This window comes from Theropithecus gelada, chromosome 6 (genome assembly GCF_003255815.1).
Source record: "Theropithecus gelada isolate Dixy chromosome 6, Tgel_1.0, whole genome shotgun sequence".
Taxonomy (NCBI): Eukaryota; Metazoa; Chordata; class Mammalia; order Primates; family Cercopithecidae; genus Theropithecus; species Theropithecus gelada.
Genome location: NC_037673.1, coordinates 166,964,493 through 166,986,253, shown reverse-complemented (window position 1 = coordinate 166,986,253; position 21,761 = coordinate 166,964,493). Strand labels below are relative to the sequence as shown.

Genomic DNA, 21,761 nt, shown 5'->3' with positions numbered 1-21,761 from the left:
TATTTGCCCATTACAAAAATAATACATGATAATTACTTAAAATTTGGAAAATAAGGCCAGGCATGGTGGCTCATGCCTGTAATCCCAGCACTTTGGGAGGCCAAGGCAGGTGGGTTGTTGGAGCTCAGGAGTTCGAGACCAGCCTGGGAACATGACGAAACCTCATCTCTACAAAAAATACAAAAAATTACCCAGGCGTGATGGCACACACCTGTAGTCCCAGCTACTAGGGAGACTGAGGTGGGAAGATCACTTGAGCCCAGGAGGTGAAGGTTGCAGTGAGCTGAGATTGCGCCACTGCACTCCAGCCTAGGTGACACTAGAGTGAGACACTGTCTCAAGAAAATAAAATAAAATAAAATAAGTAAATAAATAAAAGAAGAAAGAAAAGAAAAATTTGGAAAATAAGAAAAATAGGGGGAGAAACCACCTTTTCTTCCATTCCAGTCTTTTCTCTATACATAGCCTTTAATTTCTAATTTTCATGTAGCCATGATCTTGGTGTGACATATATTTTTAATGTCATCTAGGCTCAACTAAAATACACAGAATACACAGTAGGCTGGGCCCAGCGGCTCATGCCTGTAATCCCAGCACTTTGGGAGGCCAAGGCAGGCGGATCACTTGAGGTCAGGAGTTCGAGACCAGCCTGGCCAACATGGCAAAACCACCTCTCTACCAAAAATACAAAAATTAGCCTTTCATGCTGAAGCATGCCTGAAATCCCAGCTACTCAGGAGGCTGAGGCACAAGAATCACTTGAACCTGGGAGGCGAAGGTTGCAGTGAGCTGAGATCGTGTCACGGCACTCCAGCCTGGGTGACAGACTTTGTCTCAAATTCTCAAAAAAATAAAACAAAATAAAATAAAATATGCAGTAATTTTTAAGGGTGCAAATATGGATAAGAATAAGCATTCTTAATATTATCATAAGGAAGTGAGAGGAAAATACCTGCTGCTTACATATAACATCACATCTTTCAAAACATGTCTATGTAAAATCACCAAAGACCAAGAAATGCATTTCTGGTAAATGCAATGAGTAAGTAATACTTCCTGCCACGTTTGCAATAATTAGGGTTTTCGTGCTCTTGTTGGGCATTGCTGCTGTCTTCTTCATCTTTGAGCTGTATTCTTATTTTCATTCTTCAGTGCTAAAGAACCAGTGTTCCAGTTAGAAATATGAATAAATTTTATGCATGAGGGAGGCATGGAATTTGAGCAATCATTAGCAAATATCTGGAGGTACATGGTGCAAGGCTTCAGAGCTGGTCCAGAGGTCTGTTCCTCAGTGGACCATTTTAATACTGGGTGTGGAGGAGGTGGAATTGCTCAGCCCAAACCCTACTGTCCCTCTCCACTGCATCCCAGAGGTAAAGTGAGCAGATGTTATTTCTGACTTAGAGAGCAACCTTACACCTCAGTTCACTTATTTTTATTTCATACAGTTTGTCACATGAGTTACCTGTCTCCTGCTGCGATCTGGTGACTAAGGTGAAATACCGCTCTATGGTGTACTGAGCAAGCCGCAGGTGTTCCAGCCCACGCACAGAGTCGTTCCCTCTCAGCCAGGTGAACTCCACGTCATTTCCATCGTAGCCCCCTGGCAAATGAAATGGAGCCCTGGTCAGTGCAAGCGTGTTACAGATTGAACTGGTCTGAAAACTGCTGTGATACGGAGACAGCATGAGTTCCTTCTTCATGGTGATAAGCCCAAGGACAATCCCATGCAGAACTTGGCATGATTTCCCAAGAGCAGTTGCAATGTCTGCTCTGAATGAAGTGACCTGCTAGGACAATTTGCCGTCAATTGAGAGCTTGTCCTGTGTTAGGTATTGCGTAGACCTGCTGGATGATAAGTCATTAGAAGTGGCCTCCCTCATTATTTAAATTACATTTATTAAGCACATATCTGTGAACACACACAAATACTGCCTTTCAAGATTGTATAATAGCTCTGATGATATTTTCAGGGACTTAAGAACTGATCTCTTCATATTTCCATATTGGCATACATACAAAAGCAAAAACAAAAAACTTGCTTTATTAAAGCATGTAAAAATGCATGTTAGATAAGTCTCAAAGCAGTTTAATTAATATAGTTGACAATAGTAACAATAGCTACCTTTTGAACATTTATAAGTACTTTATACATTATGTCACTAATGTTCTTGTAAACTGGCAAGGTAGCCATTTCTATATTTCTTCAATTCTAAGATGGACATTTCTTTACATTTTCTGAAATTGAACTGCATCTTGTAGTTGATTCATATCTATATAATATATATAATAGTGTATATATGTATTTTTATATATAGTAGAGCTTATTTTTTTTCCTGAAATGTTATTATTCAATAAATGCTGTTCCATGGAACTGAGTCACTATAATGATTTTCCCACATTATTCTTGAAAACTCTCAGATTCAGAGGGGTTGCATAACTTTCTCAGGATAATAAGGCAAGCAAGAAAGAGTTATCTTAGGAAAGTTCAATCCCAAAGTCTATGAGTGATGATGATAATAATACTTATGATTTAATAAGCGATTGCATTTCCAAGTGCTTTACATTATCATCTCACTTAACCCTCAATCTAGCTCTTTGAGAAGATATAGGAACGGTTCATAAGCCAACAAAAAGATACTCAACATCACTAGTCGTTAGGGAAATGCAAATCAAAACCACAATAATATGCCTCACACCCATTAGAATGGCTGTAATAAGAAAGACGGACAATAACAAAGGCCAGCACATGGAGAAGCTGGAACATTAGCTAGTGGGAATGTGAAATGGTACAACCACTTTGGAAAACACTAATGCGGTAACAATTTCTTAAAAACTTAAATATAAATTTACCATTTGACCCAGCATTCCACTCCTAGGTGTCTGTCCAAGATAAATGAAATCAGGTCCACACAAAGACTCACACAACAGTTTTCATAGCAGCACTACTCATAGTAGCCAAAGGGTGGAAACCAAATGTCCATCAACTGATGAATCAATAAATAAAGTGTGATATATATCTTTCACATGAATATATATATATATATATATATATGCATACAAAAGAATGCTACTCAGTAATAAAAAGGAATAAAGTACTGATGCATGCCATAACATGTGTGAACCTCAAAAATATGCTAAGTGAAAGAAACCAGATGCAAAAGACCACATAGGGCTGGGCGTGGTGGCTCATGCCTGTAATCCCAGCACTTTGGGAGGCCGAGGCGGGTGGATCACCTGAGGTCAGGAGTTTGAGACCAGCCTGGCCAACATGGTGAAACCCTGTCTCTACTAAAAATACAAAAATTAGCCAGGCGTGGCAGCACGTGCCAGCACATGCCAGCTACTTGGGAGACTGAGATAGGAGAATCACTTGAACCCGGGAGGCGGAGGTTGCAGTGAGCCTAGATTGCACCATTGCACTCCAGCCTGGACAACAAGAGCAAAACTCTACCTCAAAACCAACCAACCAACCAACCAACCTACCAAGCAACCACATAGTGCATGATTCCATTTATATGAAATATCCAGAAAAGACACATTCATACAGACAGCAAGTAGGTTAGTCGTTGCCTGGGAGCTAGTGATGGGAAAGAGGCATGGCTGCAGAGGGGTACAGGGGTCTCTTTGGGGTGATGGAAATATTCTAACAGTGGCAGGTGGTGATGGTTGCACTACTTGGAAATGTACTAAAAATCTTTGAGTTGTACAATTAACATGGGTGGATTTTATGGTATATAAGTTATACCTCAATAAAGCTGTTAAAAAACAACTCTGAGTCAGATACTATTATTCTTGCCACTTTACAGATAGGAAACTGAGGTCCAGAGACATTAGTAACTCACCCAGAGTCACAGAGCTAGTGATGGCAAAACCCAGTGATTTCAGTACCTGTGATCTTAAACATAAAGCTCTATTGCCTTCGTTTTCAAAGGCTACTGGGAAATGCGATACCGGTGTTGGAACTAACATTTTGTTAAGTCTCACAGTATGGTATCCATTGTCTAGCAAGGGTTATCTCTCCCTCCCCAGGGAAGAGAAATATAGTCATAAACTCTTAGGGGATTTCCAGGTAAAAATTGTCAGTGATCTTTTCCTCGGAAACATTCAAACATGTACTAAAGTCAGCTGTCTAAATACGGCTACCATCCCACATTAAAAAAAAAAAAAAATCTGTGAAAGTGGGTAGTACAAGTTTCTACCTGGACACTCTGCCTTTACAACTAGTAAACACATACAATCATTACATTATGGTCTCTCTGTCCCTGGGTGAATAAGGAAAACTGTGGCATGGTATCAGTTCTTTTCCAGAGATGGGACTTAGAAAAAAACCCATAGTGAGGTTTCTATACCCAAATGCCACTAATAAACATTCAGAGAAAGCTCCCTCCGCTCACTGGGGATGGTCTTTGTGAAACAGAGGCTGAAGTTTCCAGGAGAATCTCTCTCCTGGGATTTGAGATGAGCCCAGCCATGATACACGGAAGGTAATTGCTTTTTCCACGTGGAACTGAAAATGAGTTCTCTTTTTGATAACCTCAAGTTTTATTCCGCCAACAAACAGCTGTATTGCTTCAAGAAGGTTCTGCATGCATTTAATCAATGAGATAATTAATCTGTTTGTCTGGGTCTTTAATTAAATGTCTGCTTCTGAAAAACGGCTTCTGCTTCATAATGGCTGTGCTTCTCAGATGTTGCCCACTGTGACCTTACGTAAGGAGTGCCCACTGCTCTCCAGAGCTTGACTATAGTTTCTTGCTCCACACACAAGCCCTGCCTTGATGCCTTCATAAATCATATCTGCAATGTTGTTTGCCTATCACAGGTGCCCAAGTTTGATGGGCATTTCAGAGTGGTTTACTAAGGAACAACGGAGATTACTTAACAATGCTGGGGAGTTCATTCATCACACATTAACTTCATTCTTCATCACAGGCAAACCCCCAGATGACAGTTTAGATGCCCATTTACTGGCATGACTGTAAGAGCTTTATATCTATCAAGCAATTTCTTTTAAAAGTTGGAAGCACGAGTGATAAATGTCAAGGATGGCTTTGCATATTTGCCATTCCTTCTGCTGTGTTCCTTCTTGTACATAATCTGCTTCTTAGTAGATTCTGAGTCCCACTCCTTGTCTCTTGGTCCATTCCAGCTGATCCCCTACGTCTCATTCCAAGTGACACTTTACCTAGGAAAACTCTGATCCCCCTATTACTTTTCATTGTTGTAACTCATTCTGTTATAATTATTTAAAGTCCCACACCCTCTATTAGACTGTAGAGTTCTCAAAGACTGGAACATTGCTTTTATCTGTGTATTGCAAACATCTACCACAGTACCCCACATAGAACAGTCATTTAATGGTTGAATGGATGAATTGAATGTATTTATATGAGGATAGACAGATGGAACCCACCAGCTATCCAGACTGGCTGGAGACGTTAGTGGGACAATATATAAAACTAAAGTATTAGAATGAGAAAAAAAGACTTTCCTTAACTGACACAGGAAAGGACAAACACTGGTCTTGGTCCTAAGTAATGCAAGGGAACTGGCACAGGGATATGTCTGGGACCACTGTGTGGTAATCAGGTTGCTATTCAGTTGAACATTCTGGCAGGATTTGGGGAGTCCAACAAAAGCGTCACATGGTTACTCAATTTGGGGAACAATGATGATAATAAATGGACACTGGAGAAACTGGAAAGGAGTTATTAAAAGATTTTCATTATCCCCATGTTACAGTTTAAAAGCAGTTTATGGTATACTCAGGAAAAATAAGCAGCTCAGATCACAAACAAGCCACTGGAACAAACATCCTGTGTGACTCTCCAGCCCAGTGGAAGGGCTATTAGATTTCAGGGAACTTTGGACGTTGGGGCCATTCTTTTTTTTTTTTTTTTTTTTTTTTTTGAGACGGAGTCTCGCTCTGTCGCCCAGGCTGGAGTGCAGTGGCCGGATCTCACGTTGGGGCCATTCTACCTGGGTTCAAGTCCCAGTGTGGTTACTTAACTTTCCATTGGGAAGTTGCCAAATCCTAATTTTTCTATCTGCAAGATGGGAAAAACAATATATACATATATCAGGATTGTTTGGAAGGTATCTAGCACTGTGCCAGACATGGGTTAAGCAATTGTTAAATGGATGCTACAGTATTTATCGGGAAAAGAATATTTATTACTATATACATTTTTTTTGTTTGAGACGGAGTCTTGTTCTTGCTTGTTGCCCAGGCTGGAGTACAGTGGCGTGATCTTGGCTCACTGCAACCTCCACCTCCTGGGTTCAAGTGATTCTCCTGCCTCAGTCTCCCAAGTAGCTGGAATTACAGGCACCCACCACCACACTTGGCTAATTTTTGTATTTTTAGTAGAGATGGGGTTTCACCATGTTGGTCAGGCTGGTCTTGAACTCCAGACCTCAAGTGATCTGTCCACCTTGGCCTCCCAAAGAGCTGGGATTATAGGCGTGAGCCACTGTGCCCAGTCCATTTATTACTATTATTATTACTATTATTGTTAACAAAAAAGTTGTTCGGTCAAGGAGACTGGGGCAACAGCAGATTGAGGTCACAAAATACATTTTGTTACCTCCTCCAAGAAGTCTTTCTCCACTAGCCTCTGTACTTCCTTTGCAACGGAGAGTGAGGTTTTTCTTATTATCACAGTGCTTTGCATAGAAAAAAGAAATAAAATAAAGCCTTTGTGATTTTCTAGACCTAAAAAGGTAGCCCTGGACATATTTGCTGACAAATGAAGAGTACATTGATGAACAGTCCATGACCTTTTTCCTCAGCTTCTACTGGGACCTGTGGCTGACTTGATGTTGGGAGAGTAAGGGTGGGTGGGTGGCAAAGAACATGGTCATAGAACTCATCTGGAACCATAGACCCTTTGAGAGTTGGTAACCAGATAGATGGCATAAATTCAATATTAAAAGTTTAGGTCTCAGGGGCTAGTCTAGATTTGTTGTCGCCAAAACGTTTTTAATAAAATGATTGTCCCACAAAACGCTCATGAAAGAAGATTCCATGGTTTAAAACGTTTGTGGAGTGCTGCCACTCCTTCTTGGAATTTCACGTGGAAGTAGCTTATTAGAGCCTGTTAAAAACTCTGCAGCAAAGAAGAATATTAACACTTTAGGCTTTCTGAGTCATCTGGTCTCTATCACAAATACTCAACTCTGCCACTGCAGTGCAAGAGTAGCCACAGACCATATGTAAGTACATGGGCATGACTGTGCTTCAGTAAAACTTCCTTTGCAGAAACAGGTGATGGGCTGGATTTGGCACACCAGGTGTTGTTTGCTGACCTCTGACCTAGACCACCAACTACATTAAAGCATTTCCTTTGATTTTCTTGTCCACTCACAGGTGGAGATATCTGGTACTAATGTGTAATGATTCTCCCCAAAAGATATTAGGCTTGTCTTTGAGAAATCTCTAAATCTGTCTGAAAGTACAGTCAGAAGGGCTGAATCCACAATGAATCAACATTAAGAAAACAAAGGTCACTATGTATGAGATACTTTTCATGAATATACAGACCTAAGTAACCCAGGAAAATCATCTCAGAAGTCTGTAGGATGTATACTTACAGCTTTCCAGCTGCAACTTGCATGTCTGTGTGTCCATGGGGTATTTAGACAGATCCATGTTACATGCAACAGTTGTTGTGATTCTAAGAAAGAAAAGTGGATTCAAAAACAGTATTAGGAGGAAGCTATAGAAAGTTCACATTCCCTTCCAAGGCCCACTCAGAGAGGACTTTCACTTGAACTCTTACAATGAACATGTAGGTTGAAGCTTGCATCTAAAGCATCCTTGAGGTTCTGTGTGCTAAAGAATGCCCATGAAGCTTGGTTAAAACCTGGGTCCAGAGTGGAGGAAGTTGGAATGCTGGCCATTCAAGGGGCAAAACTTCTGGCAGTATCACAGAACAGACAGATACATTGGTCCAAGATGCTTTAGCATCTTCCTGACAGACCTGGGTGGGCCTAGAAGAGTGTTCACCGTCAGTATTGTCACCACTTGACAGCAGGTATAGGGACCTGCATAGGCTCACGTGGCTCTGAGTGGCAGAACTGAGGCTGGAGCCCAGGTTTCCTGGCTGTGGTCTTCTCATGAGGCCCTGTCTCCTCCAGGATGCAGAGGCAGTGGGGACCCCAGGCACTGTGGCTTTGGAGGCTTAACTCCAGAGATGTTCGATTAAAGGTCAGTTAAGCCCTCACAGTGGAGTTTGCATTCACCAGGCCTCTACCTTCCTTTTTCTTCATTGTCATACATTTTTATTCAGCACCTCTATTTATTAAGCACCATGCTAGGTACTTGGGGGAAATGGAGGTGATCACAGAACGGTGCTCACCTCCAGGATACTTACTCACACCTCCTTTAGGGAGACAGAGACTAACAATAGTTATGGTTTACTAAGGGCTAACTATGCGCCAGTCCCGGGGCTGAGTGCTTTGCATGCATTACCCCTTTGAATAGCTCTACTAGGTAGGAAATATTTTAATTCTCATTTTACTGCCGCTGAAACTGAGGCTCTGAGAGTCAAGTAACTTGCCTAAGGTCACAGAGCTGCTGAGGGACACAGCAGGGAATTGTATCCAAATCTTTATGATTCTAGGGCCAGGCTATTAAAACATCACTCATTATTTGTAATCCTTACACAATATTGATTGTGTTGTGTGCCATAATATAGACAGACACAAATGCACACATAAATGCATGCACACACTCACACACCCACATTCACACATGTGCTATGGGAACGTGGGGAAGGGGGACATTAATGATGATTGGAATTGAGATCAAAAGAGAAGTCTAATTATGTTTCAAGAAACAGGAATTGGGCTTTGAGATGGTCTTTGCAAAACTCAGTACAGTTGAGGCATGTCCAGAAATTCAGTTTATTGGTTAGCTCAACCCCTGTTTTATAACTTCAGACTCTTACTTAAGATTAAACATCAGTCCCATGGATATTTTGCTCCTGGCCTCCTCCCCAAAGCCTCCGGGAGCTTTAGGTTTGCACAGTCTTTGCACAGCAGAGATGAGTCCTGTTCCATCCAACCCGGCTCCATGAACAATTGGGTGAAAGGAACTTCAGCTTCAGGAATTTGGGGAGAGGGCAAAGGGGAGCCCATGGCTGCAGGTGGCAGAGGCTTTGGGGCATTGCACTTGGTTTTCTCTACAAACATGACTCAGACAAGTACAGTTGTGTTCTGGAGCTGCCACAGCTCCACTAAGCCCCATGAAAGGAAAGTTCCTTGCATGCACCTCTCTGTTGGCTCTTGCCATTGCTCCTACTACTTCCCTTGCTAACTTCCTTTAACCCTTTAAGACACAGCTCAGAATCCTGTGAAGGCATCCTGTAACATCACCCCCAAACCACTCACCTACTCCCCAACTTGGGCCCCAGCACCGGGGACCTCCTTTGTTTCCATGTCCATGTCTTGAGGACAGGGCAATGTCTTACTCAGCTCTGTCCTGTGGCCACCATGGGGCTTGACACAGAGCAGGTGTTTGGTAGATGACGAACTGAGAGAGGGACCTTCTATTATGGGTGCAAGGATCTAAGAAGGCATGGGACCTCACAGTGGCTATCCGAGTTCTGGTCACAACTACCCAAGACACATCTGCATGTTTTCTCCCAGCTGCTGCCCTCCAGCCCTGAGGTCACAGGTGTCCACGTACCTGAGGGCGTACAGGACCGTGCCATTGGAGAAGAGGCGGATGAGCCTGTTTCCCACAGTGACTTCATGGAGGAAGGACTTCTTGGACTCCACAATGTAAGTGTCCGGCACCCAGAGGAACTCCACGAGGCGGGCATCCAGAGTGAAGCTCTTGTTGCCTTCAAACACCAGCCGCTGGTCCATCCAGCGCTGTCGGAGGTATATGGTGGCTGTGTAGTCCTGGGATGGGGAGGCAGGGTATGGAAATGGATGGGGGTGGTGGGTGAGGAGACCCCACCAAACAGGAGAAAAGTGGTCAAGGTTTATTCCTCTCCCTGCCTCCACTTAAAGCAAGAGTACACAGATGTTGGTGAATAAAGGTACCATTCTAATTGCAATATGCCACTACCCCAAGACTGGGGTAACTGATAAGTCACTCTAGTTACCCCAGTCTTGGGGTAGTGGCATATTGCAATAAGAGAACAAATCACCTTATTTATTTGAGATAATAGCTCCCCCTGCCAAAAGGGAGCCCTATGTCTGAGACTTTAACTTACGTGGCGTGACAGCTCACATTGCACTGATCACTAAGGCCCCATCAAATGGTTGAATTTTTTGGTGGGCTAAGTGCTCAGGTTGTCCACGATTTATCTGGAATGCACAGCATGCCCTCTTGGCAAACTGCCTTTAGTTTGCCCTTGTCTCGAATGTGTTCTCTTAAGGGAGAGGGTCATTGTCAGCACCAGCTGTCAGTTTTCCTTGGGTTGTCTTCCCTGTTATGAAAGACCACGTGATGGCCTGGCTTGCCTACTACACTTCTATTCCTTTCCCCAGATTTTATCCATTACCAAGTGTACCCACTTCATCGCCTGGTTTCTCTCCTCCTGGCTCTTGAACCGATTTTCTTCCTGATACTCAGAAAATCTGCTCTATAAGAATCTTCCATTGTCTTGAGTTTGGAGACAGCACTCCAACTTCTGCCATTTCAAATGCAGGAGGGCCGTGAGCCATTTTTTTTTTTTTTTTTTGAGTGGCTAGAAAGCATATTCCTATTAAACACACGGAGAGGGACTACTTCGGTGGAGTACAAAGGAACAGCACTTACCATGTTACTCTCTGAAATGCTAGAGATACTTGCAATGTCCAGAGTCAGCGCTATCTGAACGGGTTCTCCTAAGATGAAAAAGAAAAAAAGCAAGAAAGAATGGAAACACAAACATGAGACGTGTGACAGTGTCTTTGTGGGGTGGTGGCAACAGCGAGTATAAGAGAAGTGCCTGCCTAGCCGGACATCCTGAAGGTGTTCATTACGGGTTATCTGTACAAATCTCCCAGCATCACATCCATCAGTCACGTAATAACAGGCACTCAATAAATGGCATTTCCCTTCCCTTCCCCCTCTCTTCCGTAATCCTAGCTAATTTTGGAAAAGGGACAATTTTGTTCACCAGGCTAATAGATGGAATAGCATTCACTTGCAATAAATAACTCCCGGGGGTGCCTCAGGGGACTGCGATAATGCATTAACCAGGAAGAGGCCAGGCGGAATTCAAAAGAAGCTTAAAAACATCTCATCGGTAGGAATAGGGCAAAGCAACCTACTTATTAATCTAAGGAAACTAAGCCATAGGATATAGGTAGGAATTTGGAAATGAAGTGTTAGAGCCAACGCAATTAAACAATACTTGCATGTTAACATCTGGTGGAAAAGGGCGAGATCTTTGAGGGCAGAACCTGGAAGGCACTGAAGCGGTGTGGTGCTAAGTGGCTTTCTGCCTCGCAGGGCAGCAAGGTGCAGCTCTGAGACTAAAAGCCTGGAGTCAGAGACAGGTGTCTGAATTCCACTCGGGCCACCTAACAGTTTTGTGACCTTGAGCAAGTTTCAAATTTCTCTGTGCTGTGGTTTCTTTTCTTTTCTTTTCTTTTCTTTTCTTTTTTTTTTTTTGAGATGGAGTCTCCCTCTTGTCACCCAGGCTGAAGGTGCTATGGTGTGATATTGGCTCACTGCAACCTCTGCCTCCCGGGTTCAAGTGATTCTCTTGCCTCAGCCTTCAGAATAGCTGGGTTTATAGCACCCACCACCATGCCCAGCTAATTTTTGTATTTTTGATAACGGCGGGGTTTCACCATGTTGGCCAGGCTGGTCTCGAACTCCTGACTTCAGGTGATCTGCCCACCTCGGCCTCCCAAAGTGCTAGAGCCACTGTGGTTTAAATATCCATCCCCTCCAAAACTCATGTCGACATTTAATTGCCATTGTAAGAATGTTAAGAGGTAGGACCCTTAAGAGGTGATTAAGCCTCAGGGGTAGAATTGGTGCCATCATAAAAGGGCAAGTTCAGCCCCCTCCTGTCCTCTCTCTTACCCTCTCTCCTTCCACCGTCTGATGACACAGCAAGAAGACCCTTGCCAAATTCCAGCACCTTGATATTGGACTCCTCAGCCTCTAAAACTGTGAGCCGATAAACTTCTGCTCATTATAAATACTCAGTCTCAGGTATTCCTTTATAGAAGCACAAAACAGACTAAGACAAGTGCCTGCCATCGAGGGTTGGGTTGGCACAGTTACCGCATCTGCTTTAAGTGCCATAGATCCGTGTTAGTTGCCCTCCCTGAAGAATGCAGAGAATGCAAAAGACATGAGAGCTCCAGTCCCACTGTGCTTTCTGTCCAGTTTATTTCTACACAGTTTTGTCTAGGCTTTGCCTCAATTGACTTTTTTAGTAGACCAGAGCGTGCTCTTTTCTTCCCCTTAAGTTATAAAAGCAAGCTGTGCCACCAGAGGGCAGCTTTCTCCTAGGAACGAGGTCAAAGCCAGCTCCTGGGTAGTGTTCACTAGCACCTGCTTACAAACCTTTGCTTTATCTAGCTCAGTCCCTGAGAAATCCTATGAAGGTCTTGTCTCTTTTGGACCGTGGGGTCCCGGAAACTGGGTGCACAGATATTACAGAGAGCAATGGCCCTCCACGGGCCTCCAGGCTGCCATGCAAGTATAGGGATTTTCAGGAGTGAAGTGCCAAGAGGCACAAAACAAGGGGCATGGGGTTGTACTGTTCCCTTTTTAAAACTGAAGACTCCATGCCCCATTTTCACCCCAGGTGGGATGAGGCATCACATCCCTTTAAACCTACCCCAGGCTCCCTGTTCTCAGAATGAGCTCCTTGCCGGAGAACCCTGCACCTTGTTGGCCAGTGAGTAGGCAAACAAGAAGGGGTGTGTTCTGGATTAATTGTTTGGGGTTTGGGAGGCAAGAGAAATTATTGAGTGGCACTAACCAAGGCGTTCAGACTCACATGCTTGTCATTCGTGTTCAGTAGGGCCTGGGAAAACCAGGGGATGTTGAAGCCTCTTTAGGTTCCTTAATGTAAGGATCTCACATCTTAATTGTGTCTCAAATCTGAATGAAAATGCATCTCTCCCATCTCCAACGGAGCAGGTGTGATTGACTGAGGGCCCCGGCTGCTGTGCTTTGGAATCTACCACCATGCTTGCCCCAAGGCCACACTTCTCATGGGCCACGGCCAACCACAGACTGAACGCAGTGGGGATATCAAAGTGGCCTGTTCCTGGGAGGCACAGAGACGGGAGACTCCTCTGAATGCAGCCGTAGCTCAAAGACTCCCTGGTAGTCATTCCAAACACACGAGGACTGCCCTACCGTCTAAGACACTTCCACCCAACCTCCCTTCCTTCCCTCTCTCCTTCCCTGGGGCCAGACCTGCAGGTCTGACAGCTCTCCTAGCTTCCCTCTCCCCCTGCCCCATTCTCCCTCCTAGACATAGTCCCCCTAAATAGCTTGAAGAAGTCACTGGCTCTTGGCATCTGCTGCTCAGAGGATCTGGACTACCCCATGAATCCTAGATCAGACCACAGGGCTTTATCATCTGAGGGGAGGAAGAGGGAGGAGAAGGGATGAAACTAACCCACACTCTGTTGATAGGGTAGGCACTGTGCCTCAGGCTTACACACTTCACTTCATTCAGTCCTCCCGGTGAGATAGATGGGATGTCCCCATTTCACACAAAGGGAAAGTGAGGTACAGAAGGCTAAACTACTTGCCAAACAGGAAAGCTAGGAGCCAAACTCAGGTTTGTTCGATGCCAAGGCTCTTTCTGTTACTTTCTGCTATGAAGAGCTGTGTAGCTGGCCTCACTCCTTTCCTCCTTGCTTTATTCTTTCAACAGATATTAATCAGCAATTTGTTATATGTCACACACTGAGCTTCTACAGGGGATAGTGAGGGAAATAGACTCCTTCGAGGGCTGCAGCCTGGAGCCAGGACAGACATTAATCCAGTTGTAGCATAATGGGGATGGCTATGATTTGGAGACGTTCACAAGGAAGTGTGAAGAAAGGAGATGGGGCCTGGAGGAATCAGGGGAGGCTTCTCAGAGAAGGCAGCCTTTGCTCTGAGACATGATGGAAAATTGGCATTTTCCCAGGGAGCCGAGTTTAAAGAAGCAATTCCAGGAAGATAGCCTCTGTAAAGGCATAGAGGCAGGGGAGGCCAAGGATGTCAGGGAGCATTCAGAGTACACTGGGGAGCATTGTAGGAGGGGAAGGAGCGGGGACTTAGGCTGATGAGAACGGCAGGCAGACAAAGGCTGCACTGGGAAGGGCCTGGTGTGCCTGGACTCTACGCAAGGATGCTGGGGCACATACGGGTGTTCCAAACAGGGCAATGACCCAGGAGGCATCCAGATGGCAGTTTGGGGAGTCAGCTGAGAGGGGGCAGGCTGGAGGGGGAAGACCAGGTGGGGTAGCCTGGTGGCACACGGTGAATTCATTGAAGAGTGACCCTGGAAGTAGGGGCAGGCGGAGGACAATGTGTGAGTGATTGTTAGGAGGCTCTCGCAACCTCCTCAGTGAAGAAGAGCGTTGCTTTATCTTGCAGGTGGAGAGGCAAGGTGCCTTTTTCCAGGCAGTGTGAAAAATCATTGGTAGCCATCCTCATCCATCATTGCCAGTCCTTAACAGGCTGCAGATAGAAAATGGAGTCAACTCAAACCTCCCGAAACCCTGCACTGCTTATTGTCTCTGTTTTCGTCCCTTTGAATTGATGTCCTGGACACAGAGGATGACCTACCACCAAAATTGGGCCTGAGAAATTTGTTATATCCTGCTGTGAGGTTCTCAAAGCCAGGCAGGGAAAGCTTGTCACTTCTGCCGACCTCGACGTTGAGCTGATTCCCCTGGATGCACATCCTGGAAAAGAAATGGACTTTGTTGCATTTGCTTGCTTATGTGTGAATCCACACGTGTACACACGCTTGAGCTTGTGTTTGCCCATGTGTGTGTGGATGTATGTGCCGTGCCCATGTACCAGCAGTGGCATTCCTACAGAAAAATCTCTTAGTTTTCAGCTATTGAGTTAGTATCTCCATTTTTTACCCATTTGTGATAGATCAAAATATCATGGTAATTTGGGGACCCTCCAAATGACTTATTTAAAAACATAAGGGTTCATCCATCTATGACCATATTGGAAGCTTGTGTTCTGTAAAGAGAGTACATGGCGGGAAGTTTTATTGTTCGGTGCTCCAGGGAAGTGAGGGGACCAGGTTTTGCCTGGCTGTGGGTGAGTAGGAAGAGCTGGCCCCTCCCACCACATGCCTGAATGCAAAGCAACTCAAGATGGGGGCCATCCTGGGGGTAGCAAGGCTCACCTTTCAGTGAAGAGACTCAGACACACGAAGGCCAAGTGGAGGCTGTAGTTCATGTTGAGGAGCTGTTCCCACCGAGGGGTTGAAGGAGGAATCACCTGGGAAACAGAGGGGGCAAGGTAAGTGGAAGGCAGTGCAACAGGCTCACCGGCTCCTGGCCAGCTTCTGTCTCTGGTGGGTGGCCGGTGCAGCATTTTCTCAGCATGCATAGGAGGCAGCCTCTTTCCATACCTTTTGGTTACAGCTCCTTCTCCCTGTGTTCCCTCCAGGAACTTCATTTTGGAGGATTATGTTGTTTTCTTTTAATTTAATTTTTATTTTTTTGAAACAGGGTCTCACTCTGTCACCCAGGCTGAAGTGCAGAGGCATGATCTCGGTTCACTGCAGCTCTACTTCCCGGGCTCCAACAATGCTCCTACCTTAGCCTCCTGAGTAGCTGGGACTACAGGCACGTACCACCACACCAGGCTAAGTTTTTTTGTATTTTTGGTAGAGATGGGGTTTCATCATGTTGCCCAGGCTGGTCTCAAACTCCTAAGCTCAAGTGATCCATCTGCCTTGGCCTCCCAAAGTGCTGGGATTACAGGCATGGGCCACTACGCCCGGCCCAGGATTATGTTTTAAATCTACCCCAAATTAAGACTGGGACCTCGTGTGGAGAGTGGTTCATTAGCACCAGAAAGGCAGCCAGTTTATCCCCTGGGCCACATCTGCTAGGAGCCAAGGCTATCCTTGCCCTGTCCTTGTCCCAGCTTTACCAGGAAGGACCCTCTCAACTCTATACTCACCTCGACCAAACCAGACATTCTCTTATTTATCCCTAGGTCTCGGCTTGTGGGGCCAGTAACGTAGACAGGAAACAAAAACCTGAGAGCCTCCAGTGTCAGGAAGTCATGAGTTAGATGCTGTCCCACAGAGCTCACTCCATCCTCACCATGGCCTTGTGTAGTGGGCGGGTTAATCCCTGTATTATTATGACAAGGAAACAGGTGCATGGGAAGGACACATGCTAGTGAGTGCCAGGGGAGACTTTGAATCCAGGGCTGGCTGCCTCCCCTGGGTACTCTCTTCCTTCAGAGCAGGCTGGGGCCTGGGCCTTAGTTGACCCGAGGATCCTTGCTGCTGTTGTGACCTCCTAGACCTTGCCCCTGTGTCTCCTGAAGCCTTCCAGCTGGTGTGTTCGTGAGGACCATTGGTGGGGCATGGCCCAGGGGCCCGGCCTCTTCAGATTCAGGAGCTGCTGTCAGGCCTCCCTCTGAGAGAGCAGGGGGCAGCCAGGCAGGCCAGCCTGTGACCTGTCATGCTGGTGACAGCAGAATGGGGGTGCTCAGGCTCAGGCCCCCATTCTCAGGCAGCCCTGGGTTGATTACCTTCTCTGTGGCACTCTGTGAAACAAGCCACTTTCTAGAATCTGGCCATTCTGGAGCTTAGGGTGTGATTCAGCCATTCATTAGTATTATTTTACTTTCAAAACCAGTACACGCTCATTGTAGAAATGGCAACAAGTCAGAAATTAAAAGTGTAAGTGTAAGTCCCAATGACGTGTTAATATGGATTCATCGATGAAAACAAATGTGTCCCTCTGATGTGGGATATTGACAGTAAAGAAAGTTTTATGTGTAGGGAAGGCTCAATTTTGCTGTGACTCAAAATTGCTCTAAAAAAGAAGTCTATTTAAAAACAAAAACAAAAACAAAAAAAGCACCCCCCCTCATTTCTTCTCTTTTGTCTCATATTTCAGAAATAACTACTGATAACAGTTGCTTTATCCACAGATACACATATATATTTATATACATATATATCTCTGTATCAAAAAAATTAAAAAGCAAAATTGGGGCAATAGCATGCTTTTTTGCTGCTTACTTTTTTTACTTAATAATTATAGCAAACATTTATTGAACACTTAATGCATGCTTACAACTGTGCCATGCATATCTACAATCCTCACAACTCTTTGAAGTAGGGTCTACCATTCTGCCCATTTTACAGATGAGAAAACTGAGGATTAGAGAGGATAAGGAATATTTCCAAGGTTAAGTAGCACATGAGGGGCAGAAAAGTGCATCTAAGCAAGCTGACCTAAGTCCTTTTAATGAGTGCACCATGAAACATGCTGTGTTGCAGTATCAGTGACACCTTCCATGTCAGTTCCTATAATTCGCCTTATTCTTTCTAATGGCTGCAAGGTATCTCATGGTCTGAATATACCAACATTTCTAGAACACAGCTCCTACCAAGAATGTTGTTATTTCCAAAGTTTTTACTATTACAAAATCAGGGAAGAACAGTTTTGCACACAGGTAAACTCTTATCATTCTATTCTCTGTTGTGTTAGCTCTTTTGTTACACTCATTGAAAATACCAGCTATAAAATCAACATTATAAATCTACCAACAATCATATCCACATTTTCTTCCTTTAGTCCATCTCCCCAGTCCCTGTCCTTTCCCTGTCCAAGCATCGAGTTTAAGGGGGTCCATGGAGCAGCTCCCATGCTCTCCATTGCCTCATTCAATTTTCCAAAGGTTTATTGAGCTCCTCCTATGAACTAGGCATGTGAAAGGCACCACCAGAACACCCATCTAGTGAGGAAGAGACATGTGTGAGCGGTAAATGAACATTCCCTATAGCCATCCTATAACAGGAGCAGAGGACAGGGGATACTTGGTATGAAAAAGAGCGGGGAGGATGGGGCAATGTCAAAAGGGAAGTCACAGAGAAGATAATTTGATTCTTGAAGAGTGTGTTGCATTTGCCAGGTGGACAAAGGAGAGTGGGGGCCCTCCAAATGTTGGACAGAGATTTGGGGGCTTGCCCATGGCCTCTCTCCCACATGCTTATCAGCCTTCTCCCACCAGCCCTTGGCTGTCTGTGTCTTTCTCCTGATCTGGCCTGAATGAACATGGTTCCACTTCAGCATATTCCTCATTTCCTCCTCCTCCTATGGGAAACGGCCCTCGATCAAGTGAGTTGGGGAACCATCCAGTCTTCAGTTCCAAGACTCCTCTTGAATAGTGCTTTCCTGGTGGCCAAACTGCTGTTAGGAAGATGTAATTTTTGGCCCTGGGCCTCTCAACCTTCTCTAAGGAGTCTCGTGATCTGAGAAGGTTCGCCCAGGCTAGAGCCAGAAATGGAATCCCATCCCACCCTGTTTGCTTGGTTAAGTTGCTAAACACGTCTCATTTTATAAGGTAAGAAAAGAGAAGAAGGAACAAGCCTTCTAAATGCCCATGAATTGTTAGAAGCCATGTCTGGTGCCTAACTTCATTTCATTCTCATGGCTGTTGGCCCAGTAGGTGTTAATTTTTAGAGTCAAATCTCAGATTTGCAAAGGGATTTGGCTGAGGTCACACAGTTAAGTGGCATGATTTAAATCTGTTTTCCAAGTCCCTTTTCTTTGCCCTGCATCTAGGAGGAGGGCCTCCAGCACCCCCAAGCTGAACTGGATTCCACTTGAATCTTGTCCTTTTTATACCAAACCCATCTGGAGGATGGAGTGTTGCATCCGCAGCACATCCCAAGTGACAAGTGCAGCTGATGCCATCAACCCCTGTGGCAGAAGAGCCACAGTGGCTATTTATGTGTCGGCTAGCCTCCACTGGAGGCTCAGGCCACCAGTTCTGGTCCAGATGCTGGGGGAGGGCATTTAGTGGAGAGGTACTGAGCCACCAGAGGGCAGTGTCCTAAGGGTTGTCCCCAAAGCTGCAACACAGACGTTGACTGAAACCACCTGGTCTTCTGCGTCTGCAGAGACGTGGTACTCAGGAGGTCCTAGGAGGCTCCTGAGTAGGGGTAGCCCATGCATTATTCTGCCCCAAGGGCATCTCTGGCCAAGGTCCTACCTCCACTTGTAGAGGAGACCTTGAGCTCTGGATTCCGACACACCCGAGTCATTTAACCTCTCAGAGTCTCAGTTTTCCCATCTGACAAATGGGAATAGAAAACACTCAATAAACATTAGTTTTCACTCTCCTCTGCCTTCCATGTCGTCCATGGGAATTCAGTGATTCTACTATGGCTAACAGAACCTAAAGCTCAAGCTCTTCCTAATACACCCCAGGTGCCACTCAGAGTGTTAGCTAACTGGCACCACCCGAGGAAGGACAGGGTCAGGCACAGGGCATTAGGGTCACATACGGAGCTGATGGCACCTTTTTCTGAACCAGAAATCCAGCCCAATGTCTCCCAGTCTCCCCCGTCTCTTCCTGGGTTGGCCTGCTGGGCCTCTATACTCCGTGCTCTTGGCCTCTATGTCTCTGCAACACCTCCCAGGCTGGAAGCAGAAGTAATTCCAATATGTGCAGGGTTCTACTCCCGTTTCTACTCTATTCCCAGAATTTCTAACATGTAAATACAGTGACTCTCCCAGTTGTCACCTCCAGCTTCCTTCCTATGCAGGCGCTGTTTTCCTATCCTTGTCACTTAAGCATAGACAGAATCATTTGTTGGAAAGCAGGAGTAGAGCCCGAATCAGGTTAAGGTGAGGAAAGGCATTATTGCCATGGGTCCTCCTTAAGAAAATCCCAGAAGATAAAGTGGTGCGGCCCATGCCCTGTGTTTGCCGGTTCTTGGCCTGCTGGTGCACAGGGGTGAATGACTGTGGCTGCAGTGAGGACAGCAGGGGCTCTAATCTTGGCTCTGCCGCTTGTCCTGCAGTGGCACTCCCTGACACACATTAGGTGTTCAGCAGAGACCAGACCTGCCCCCTCCCTCGGTCCCAGCAGGGCTTGTATTTAGATCTCCCTCCCTCCTCTCTCCAGGCATCTGGAGGGGCCAGCAGTTTCCTTACCAGGCAGTTGTTGAGGCTCCGTTAGGGCAAGTCCTTCAGGCCTACAGGCAGGACTTTCGGGCAAGGCACGGTCTTCTGGGTCCCCAGAGTTCTCCCCATCCTCAGCCCTGTCCCCTCGTATGTGGACACGCAGCCACCCTCAGATGGAGTGGCTCTCTGTGGAAGAATGGAGCTGCTGAACCTGCTGTGCAGAAACAGAGGTGGGCGGAGCCTCTCAAAGCCCCGTCCTTGGTCGGGGCGCTGACTGGTCCTGAGTGTCTGGAGGTCGTCTGGTCCTGCGTGTCTGGTGATCGTCAGCTCTTGCTACAGCTACTGCCTCCAGGGGTTTGATTCTGAGATCATGTCTCAGTCATGCTCCCAGACCTCTGCCAGAAAAGACCCCTGAGATCAAGGACCCATGAGAGTCAGATAAAGTGGGTGACCCCACCCACTATGCCAGGCTCTGAATTTGGTGGACAGCCCTCCATCCTGGTGCAATGGAATGGCTATAGTGGCCACTTCACTTCCTTAGGCCTCAGCTTCCCATCTATAAAATGAGAAGCTGACTGTGTGTATAACTCTGATTTCTTGTTGTGTATTTTAAGAGCATCTTTGGGATCAATAGAAAGCCTATTCTATGTTAAAAGAGACTTTCGCATCCCAGGACCTAGTGCTTTCCAGCCTGGGAAGTTTCAAAAAGACTCACAGAAGGCAACAGCATGGAGGATAGGGGCCCAGGAGGTCAACGCAGGGGGAAGTGGGGAGACTGGAAGACATTGGGCTGGATTTCTCCAACCCTCCACCTTCCCCCATTCTGCCCTCACACAGAGGATTCTTTAACTCCCCACAAAGTCCTTTTAGGAGCATCCCAGAGAGGGAGGCCTTCTTCCTCCCTGGCCAAGCAAACTTCCTAACAGACGTGCCTGGACAGTGCTCACTGAGCCCTGAGTCATCCCCTCATCATAGCCAGTGACCCTAAACTCACTCTTGGCTCCAGCTATGCAGGTAGGGGGAGGGGATTCCTTGGAGGCTTGACTTTGCACCCTGAGGGAGCTGGGAGCCAGGAGGGACTCAGATGGAGGGGCAGGGAGAGAGCTGAGGCTGTGGTGAGAGGCCCAGAGGCATCTCCTTCCCTCCTGACATTATGGCGAAGCTCCTGCCTAGACCCAGTCTAGGAGCTGGGAAGGGAGAGACCCAGAAAGAGAAAGGAAGGGGAGCAAACGGAGGTGCATGAAGGAGAGGGCCTCAGCATACAATACACCATAGATGCCTTTGGCGCCAAACCAACTTCCTTAGTGAGCTTCTGGAGCCTGGCCAGCCTGGAAAACATTGCTCTGCTGGTGGGTGAGGAGTGGGCACCTAAAGAGACAGTGCTTTCATTTCTCAGGAGAGGCCTCACTTTCACTTGGGAACCTTGCAGGTGGTTACAGCAGGCATTGCTGAGGAGCCAGTTTCAGGTTCTCAATGAATGAACAGTGATCCGGGGCTTTTCTCAAAAAGTCTAAGATGTTCTCACACAGAACAAAGGCTCCAGAGTAACAAAGACAATTCAGAGTCAGGAGGTGGGGGTGGGAGGGTTTCCTCTGATTCAGGAACAGTGAGACTTAGATGAAGGAACATGGGCTGGCTAGCTGCATGGCCTGAACGAGCTGCTG

General features: G+C 45.9%; 1 protein-coding gene across 1 annotated transcript in view; it reads right to left on the bottom strand.

Annotated features, from left to right (window-relative positions):
• GABRP (gamma-aminobutyric acid type A receptor pi subunit) overlaps positions 1-21,337 on the bottom strand; it is a 28,127-nt gene extending 6,790 nt beyond the window's left edge. Inside the window, exons 1-8 of the mRNA XM_025387631.1 lie at positions 21,092-21,337; positions 20,128-20,311; positions 15,339-15,433; positions 14,759-14,877; positions 10,778-10,845; positions 9,695-9,912; positions 7,597-7,679; positions 1,466-1,603 (exon numbers count right to left, since the gene is read on the bottom strand). Coding sequence (XP_025243416.1) covers positions 1,466-1,603; positions 7,597-7,679; positions 9,695-9,912; positions 10,778-10,845; positions 14,759-14,877; positions 15,339-15,391 — 679 coding nt within the window. The 5' untranslated portion in view covers positions 15,392-15,433; positions 20,128-20,311; positions 21,092-21,337. The remainder of the gene's footprint in view (positions 1-1,465; positions 1,604-7,596; positions 7,680-9,694; positions 9,913-10,777; positions 10,846-14,758; positions 14,878-15,338; positions 15,434-20,127; positions 20,312-21,091) is intronic.
• Positions 21,338-21,761: the final 424 nt, after the last annotated feature.